The 7,822-nt window shown below is 55.5% G+C and overlaps 1 protein-coding gene across 29 annotated transcripts in view; it reads right to left on the bottom strand.

The window, feature by feature from the left end:
• Positions 1 to 1,834: 1,834 nt before the first annotated feature.
• Positions 1,835 to 7,822, bottom strand: part of MPRIP (myosin phosphatase Rho interacting protein) — a 92,881-nt gene continuing 86,893 nt past the window's right edge. For 13 of the 29 annotated variants that reach the window (XM_086358345.1, XM_086358356.1, XM_086358333.1 and 10 more), the window contains one exon: positions 5,466 to 6,072. In XM_086358345.1, coding sequence (XP_086214471.1) covers positions 6,001 to 6,072 — 72 coding nt within the window. In that variant the 3' untranslated portion in view covers positions 5,466 to 6,000. Of the gene's footprint in view, positions 6,073 to 7,822 lie in introns of all 29 variants that reach the window. The other 16 variants (XM_086358357.1, XM_086358358.1, XM_086358337.1 and 13 more) reach the window with 5 other exon arrangements.

Below are 7,822 nucleotides of genomic sequence, written 5' to 3'. Positions count from 1 at the left end.
CTCCTGCCACTCACCTCCTGCTGTGCAGCCAGGGACTGGGGAACCCTGAATTAGGTGGTTTGACTTCATTCTTTTGCCTGTGGGTAGCTGCATGTCCCAGCACTGTTTGCTGAAGAGGCTGTTTCCCCCCCACTGAATGGTCTTGTCATCTTTGTTGAAATCCATCTGCTGTTAATGTAGGGGCCTATTTCTGGACCCTTGGTTCTGTCCCATTATCTGTATGTCAGTCCTCATGCCAGTACCAACCGTCTTGATCCCGGAAGCCTTGCAGTTGTCCTGGGACCCAGTAGAGAGAATCCTCCGCTTCATTCGTCTTCCCCAGCATCGCTCTGGGCCATTGTGCATTTCCTCAGGAACCTTGGGCCAGCTGATCAACTTGATGAAGGCAGCTGCGATTTGTAGGAGTTGCCTTGAATTGTAGGTGAAACTGGAGAGTACTGCTCTTCTAACAATATTGCATCTTCCAACTCATGAACAAGGGACACCTTTCCATTTATTTAAGTCTTTAAAATTTTTTTCAATAATGTTTCATAGTTTTCAGTATGAAACAGTTTTCAAGTCTTACACTTGAAAAAATGTATCCATTTCAGATTTTTAGTAGTGTAGAGCAGTCAGTTGGTTTTTGTATATGAGCTTTGGATCCTGCACGCTTGCTGAGCTCATTTTTAATGATTTTTTGGTGGATTCCTTCGATTTCCTGTACGTGGGTCCTGCCCTCTGCAGGTGGAGGTAGACTCCTCTCCTTCGGCACGGCCACCTCTCCTCCTCCTGAGCTCTGGCTGGTCTCCAGCGCAGTGGGCAGAGATGGCAAGAACACACATCCTTGTCTTGCTCCTGGGCACAGGGGAGCTTTCAGTCTTCCCGTCGAGTGTGATGGCAACTGGGTTTTTCCTAGCTGTCCTGAAATGTTGAGGGTGCGCTCTTCTGTGCCTCATTTGTTGAGTGTCTTTATCACTTTCCCAACTGCCAACTGATTTTTAAAATTGTACTTATATTGCTTTAAAATACAATGTGTGTTAAAGCTGAACATCGCTGTATTACATCAGTGTCCCAAAGCCATGTGTACATTTGTTTGACCACAATAATTTTTTAAATGGGTAAAAAGACTATTGAAACATCTTGTCAACAGTTGAACCAGTGCTGGAAATGTTTGCATCTTAAGTTTACTTTGGTTACCTTTTACAGATACCACAGTTGATTTCTAATATTCAAACTTTAGTTAGTGTTTAGCTGAGTGAAAGTTTGGATCCCCACATTTTCACACATTTTATTCCAACAGCGCTAGTATTGCTGGGAGGCAGTTTCTTATTTTAAATTTATATAGCAGGTCACAGCCAGAACTTTAAAAAAGCAGTGGGATGGAGACTTGAGAGTATGTCCCAGGAAGGGCACATTCTTTTGTGACGCAGGTTGTGGCTGGGTGTGCGTGCCTCCTAGCTCATAATGTAGGGTGCGTGTTTTTTTAAACGGAAAGGAAAGCTGCTGCAAATAAAGCTGCTAGAAGGGGGCAGGGGTGGGGCAGTTAGTTCCTTCTTCTGGTTGGTATTTCTTTCCATCCTTTTGGCCTCTTGAAAGTTCCTGTAACTGAGCCAGTGTGTCTTAATTAGATTATGGGTGTAAAATATTTTTAACTATTCACTGTGTGTGAACATGTGAAATCTGATTTTAAAATGTTGACAACTCACCCAAAACTTAAAAAAATGGGTTTTGTAAAAGTTAAACCAAAACTCCATTATAAACCTCTAGGTTCCTGACCCAGATTCTGACTTTTGGCCTAAATGCTTGTTTTGCTTTGTGTCCTTCCGTTAAACAAAACCTCTGTTCACAGCATACAAAGGGTGATGCAAAAATAGTTTATTATGACATCGTTTATGTAAAGTTAGGTAATATTTACAGTAGAAATGATCAGCTACATCCATGGGAATCTAGCATGTCACACAAAGGAATAAATATTTTGACAAAGTAACACTTCAGTTTTAGCGAACACCTGATCAGAAATTTTGTTTTTAAAAAGGAGCCTCAAACTAAATGGTAAAAGTTTTGAATTGTCAGAGAGCAGCAAGCTGACCGGGCTCTTCTTTTCCTGGGGCCCCTGCTGCCCCCACGAGGGTTGGGCCTTCCAAGGGCGGGCTCTCGGGGTCTGAGTGCAGCCCTGTCTGATGAGCATTCTCTTTTAGCATCAGCACAGAGCGATGCAGGCTCGTTCTCTGAGCACGTGCCCCCTGAATGAACAGCCGGTGGGGGTAGGCATGGTTGCCGCCAGGGATCATCCACAGATGTGTCGCAGCGGCAGCCACTGTCTCCGTGTCCCCATTCTGTCTGGGGACTGCCTGGGCCCAGCAGTCAGGCACAGCATGTGTTGTCTCGAGTCTGGGTTGAGACAGTCACCCTGATGGAACTGTGTCTGTGAGGAAAATCTTTGAGGAACCTTATATTTTATAAATACTACTTAGGAAAACTCTTATCACTTAACTGGTTTTGAATCCTAACAGTCAGTAGATAACGTTGTTACTAAGGTTAAATCCTAAAATCAATTGGCTGTGATACAAACATAAACAAGAATGAGTTTTGTGTTCTTTGTACTCTGTTCCCAACTTCCTATGAAATAAAACGCAGACGTGTGTTGCGGCTCGCTGTGGAGAGGTAAGGGTGGGCGGCAGGGACATCTGGCGGACAGGCAGCATGGCAGGAGGCTCAGCCCCGGGCCCGCGGGTCCGTGTGGTGGAGGGGCGGCAGTGTGAAGCCGCCACGCGTGGCCCAGAGCGCGTGGCCTCCGCGCAGCCGCAGTGCCGACAGACCCTGAGGCAGCGGCTGCCGGCGCGGCCTGCCGTGCACAGCCTGGGCAGAGAGGCGCTCCTGCACCCTCTTGGTTTTCCCTCAAGACTTTGAGTGACTTTCCCAAGAACGAGGAACAGGTATTACTGAGACCTTTCAGGAAGAAACAGAACCACCTATTAAATGACTCAGGCTTTATAAAAGGTAGCTCAGTCAGTAAAAATGTTTCCTTGTCATGTTGGTTGGAACTGTGTCGTACCCAAGCTGTTTCTTCTTGTCTTAAAAAGCGGTGCTTGTATAAGGAAAAAACCCACCCACACAGAAATCCATTGCAGTGACCCCGAGCCCTGTGGACACCGCTTGCTCTGCACGTCCCACTTCTGCACACAGAGGAGCAGGGAGCCGCCTGAGGGGCCTGGAGGGGCGGGCACTGTGTGTCCGGGCCACCGTGTGCTCAGGGAAGGGCAGGCCTTCCCTTTACAGAGGAACTTGCTGCTCTCGAGAGACTGAGAGTTCGCTTCTCTCCTGGGTTTCCGTCCCGTCTTCTATCAGGGTACCGAAACGCGTGGTTTCAAGGCCTCCCCTCGGGCTGTGGAGGGTAGAGCCTGGCGACAGTGTGGACGTGTGAAGACAGAAGGGCAGCTCCGCGCCGCCAGAGGACGGCAGGCCCGCTGCAGGAGTGTCCCAGGCGCCCTGCGCTCGGGGCTGCTGGGCGGGCGCAGCGAGGTGGCGGCGGTCCCTTCGCAGGACAGTGGCCCTGTGGGTGTCGGCCTCGGCTCGCTCAGGCAGACCCTGAGGATCACAAGTGCGCGTTCATACAAACTGCTGCTCCCGCTCTTCGTGGGTCTGGATGCTGCGAGTGACAGGCTCCACGTCTCTGGCCGGGGGCTGGGCCTTCCTGCGTTCTCTTCCTCCCACCTGCTGAGCCTCAGCTCGGCCTCCACCGGTCTCCCCAGCATGGCCATCGCTTCCCCCCACAAAGCCACACTGGTTCTGACGCCCAATGGCACAAGCCCGAGTGTCGCACTGCAGCCAGCATGGTCACCAGAACGCTGGCTTTCAGCCCTGCCGGTGGCTGGCGGAATGCACGACCGGAGGAGGCACGAACCTGGCACTTGTGCTGAAGGTGTGCAGGCACACAGCGGTCAGGTGACACCACACTGTCCGGCTGTCCCCTAGGCAGGTGTGGCGGCTCAGATGCAGGTGCCTGCAGATCCCCAGGGAAGGAGTGAATGTTTATAGGAAGAGTAGACGCAGTGGTCCCCTCCTATCCTTGGGGACATGGGGACGCTCTCCCTGTGGGGTCAGGGCTGGAGCTCCCTGGGCTTGGGGTCACCTGTGCCTCCCTGTCCACAGCCCCCCAGGCACCCTTTCTCTGCCAGCACAGAGACCACCTCCAAGGCTGCCCCGCACTTGTGCTCTTTCCTCCTCTGCAGTCGTGGCGGGCCCCTGTCGAGCTGGGGTCTGCTGACCCCCGTCAAAGAGCTGGGGTGCCTGTAGGGGGTGTGCCAAGGACACTGCAGAGCAGGGACCCGTGTCCAGCCTGCTTCCTCCAGCCATGCACAGCCCTCACCTTAAGTCGATGGCCAGCACTGCCCGGGGCAGAGGGTGGGTGTTTGGGGAGCCCCTGTGGCCCAAGCTTCTGCAGTGTGGCTCCTGGCCGCCTCCAGAGAGGCAAGCCCTGCCACCTTGGGTGCGGGGGCCCCTGTGGAGTGCTAGGTCAGACCCCAGGTTGACTGATGGAGACACGGGGCTAGAAGCTCCTTTGCCCGGATGAGTGGCAGCATGTGGCCCACAGGCAGACAGAGCAGCTCCGTGCAGACCCTGCACCCTGGAAGGAGGCAGCGGTGGCACAGTCTCAGCGCCCAGAGGGCCCGGGCCCCGCCCCCGCCCCCGCCAGACCCTCGGCGCTGTCACCCACACAGGCGGCTCTGAGACGTGCTGGTGTAGGGGGTGTCTGATGAGCAGGGTTAAGGAACTTTTGCAAGCATGGACCAACAGCAGCGATACAGTGGCCAGCACAGGATCAGGAACAGGGAAGGCCCTGCAGCCGGGTGCTCTGAGCTGTCGCAGCAAGAAGGTGGGCAGGGCTGCGTGCTCTACACCCCCGGGCCTCTGCCCTGCCTTCAGGGACACCCCACGTGGCCTCATGGTTCATCTAGAAACTGCACAACGATGTGTACGTTTTCACCCCCAAAGTACCTGCGTACCCCAAGACTGTGGCCCTCACCCAAGTGCCGACCAGATGCCGCACAGGCTCCCCCTGGGGCTGTGTCCCTGCTCCCGTCCACACAGGATTAGTTCCTATGGAGTGCTGGACGATGCCTGGTGGCAGCCACTGAGAACACAGAAGCGCGGGTGCAGCCCAGCATGGGTGCCCCGGTGCCCTGGGCCTCAGCTCAAGTGAGCACACGTGCCAACGGCTGGTTTCCATCTAGCTCCAACATCCTCTCTGCCTTCTTGACATAACAGGGTCTCCGGTCAACCTTCCCCAAAGCAAGAGGGGGCTTCTTTCCAGAAAGGTTGAGGGGTGAGCGAGCTTCCTCCTGCAGTGACACTGAGGAAACGTGCTGTCACTGTGAGTCCAGTCTGGAACCCAGGCTGCAGGGCAGTGTCCACCTCATGTGAAAAAAGTAGGGTTCCTGGTGACCAAGAGAGAATGAGCATAGGAAGGAATGAGAGGGGCCGGGTTTTGTGCAAGATTTAATAAAAAACAGACAAAAATAGGAGTGGCTGCTTTCAGCATTTCCCAGGCTGTGAAGGGTTTACCACGGCGGTCTGGGGTGCGGCTCTAAGCGGTGTCAGTGGATGTGTAAGAGCTGCTGCCCTCGCCCCAAGCCCACGGGGCAGGTGCAGGCTCAGCCCCACCCTGGACTTCCAGGGCCTCCCTGGGCTACGAGCTGTCAGCACGGGACCCACAGCACAGCCTTGTGGCCCCTCCTGCCCCACCTGCACGTGGGGTGAGACAAAGCTAGCTTATCCCAGGCTGCTGGGCCGTAATACTGACAGAGAGCCAGGGCAAGGCGGGGCAGGTTGCAGAAACCAGGGAAAGCTTGGATGAAGACCACAGGGAGTGGAGCGAGCCACCCACAGGCCAGTCTCTCATGCATCCAACCACAGTCAACGCAGACGACACCAAGAACAAGGACGACAATAAAAAAAGGGGTGGACGGGAGTGGCACGGGGGCTGTGGCCAGGAGGTGTGTCCAAGGTGCACGGGGGCAACTAGTCGCGCTCCAGGTCCCGGGACTCAAAGAGCTTCAGGCGATCTTGCACCGTCAGGCCTTCCTTCAGACTCTGGTGGAGAAACAGACAGGCTGTTGGCCTCAGCCCTGCATGGCGCAGGCGGCCGATGGTGAGGCACGGCGCGGGGCCCCAGGGGGTTAGTGGGTGTGCGAGGAGGGTCACGGCCCCCGAGGAAGTGGTGTTACTGGACGAGAAAGAAAAAGTCAGAAACAAGACCGATGCTGAGCTTAGGGCTCTGTCAACAAGCAAGGATGAGACCAGTGGCGCTGCAGAGAAGACCCTGCGGAGAACAAGGAGGCACCTTCTGTGCCCATGTCTGCCCCGGGAGGCCCTGAGCATGCTCCAGGGTGGACAGCCTCCCCGCTCCCGGGCCTCACGGGCCCTGCTGGTTTCTCTTGGGGCTTGGGGACATGGAGGCCATTCCTGAGCCTTTCAGGACGGAAGCCTGCCCGTGTGCGTGTGCACCTTGGTAAAGGTGAAGGACGTGCAGACCCTCGTGGCACGTGCAGGCTTCCCTGAGCATGAGGCAGGTCTGGGTCCGCTTTCCCTGGGGCCCCAGCTACACCCAGGACAGTGCTGCTTGCCTGTTTTTTAATTCTGCCGCCACCGAGTCAGGAAGGGGATAAGCCCACGTCTCACTGACACGTGCTTTAATGTGCACGAGGGCCTCACGTGCTCTCGAGACTCTGCTCCCAAGCATGCCTGCTTCAGGTCAGTGCCACTGTCTACACAGCACCCAGTTTCACCCAGGGGCTGGCCCTGGCACCTGCCACCCACACAGTTTTAGCTGGGACCTTCCTTTTCCCTAAGTGGCAGCAGACCGCCAACTACCCAGACCCGAGGACAGAGGCCTCCGAGCCCTGTCACAGGCTGGGAGGGGCCAGTTGCTGCCCACCCAGCACCTCTGTGACTCCACATGCAGCCGCCCAGACGGGGCTCCCCCCAAGGAGCCTGGACATGTCCCGTCTGCTTTCAGTCCCAGAGAAGCCCGGCTGTTCTTAAGACGAGGAGCTGCTGACCCAGCGGGGCCAAGCCCTCCCGTCCCTGAGGGAGGCAGGTACAGAGAGCGCCCACAGGAAAGGCAGACATCCACAGAGCAGACCCTGGTTCAGAAAGCCCTGGGGACACGGTTAGCTTCTGGGTGACTTAATTCCTGTCTCCCCGCCGGGGGTGGGGGTGTTACAAACACATCAGGACAGAGGGCCACACGGGACCTGTGTGGCTGGCTGGCTGGCTGTTGACAGCACGTCATAGGCCCAGTGCCATGGCCAGTGGTGTCCCTGAGGAAGACAGCAAGGGCCCAGCTTGTCCCTGGGCCAGCAAGAACCCTGTTCTTATGTCGAAAACTTGCCAAGCCAAACCTACTCCAACGTGACTCTAGGGAACCCTGTCCCTGAGCTTCCCCCAACTCACTTGGTCCAGCCTTGCCGAGAGCCCCAGACAGACCTGCCCTCGCTTCCTGCCGTTGCCTTCACCAGCGAGCAAGGCCTTCCCAGCACACCTCTGCAGAGGCCTTGTGAACAGAGATCTGGCCCTTTGTCCAGAGCCCAAACTCCTTTTCTTGCTGTACTACTTTTAGGATCTTAGTTCCCGACCAGGGACTGAACCTGAGTCCTGGCACTGAGAGTGCCAAGTCCTAACCACTGGATTGCTGGGCAAGTCCTGCAAAGTACTTTATTTCCCCTGGCATGTAGTCCACCTGAGGAGGCGGGCTCGCTGGATCAAGGCTTCCCTGAGGGGCCTGTTGTTTACAGGCACCGGCAGAAGGCCCACAGCACCCACGGTGAACCTGTAGCAAAGA

This window comes from Bos grunniens, chromosome 19 (assembly GCF_055505025.1).
Source record: "Bos grunniens cultivar Pamir isolate PY7600 chromosome 19, Bosgru_T2T1.0, whole genome shotgun sequence".
Taxonomy (NCBI): domain Eukaryota; kingdom Metazoa; phylum Chordata; class Mammalia; order Artiodactyla; family Bovidae; genus Bos; species Bos grunniens.
Note: the sequence above shows the minus strand (reverse complement) of the source record. Positions and strands in the feature narration are given on the sequence as shown.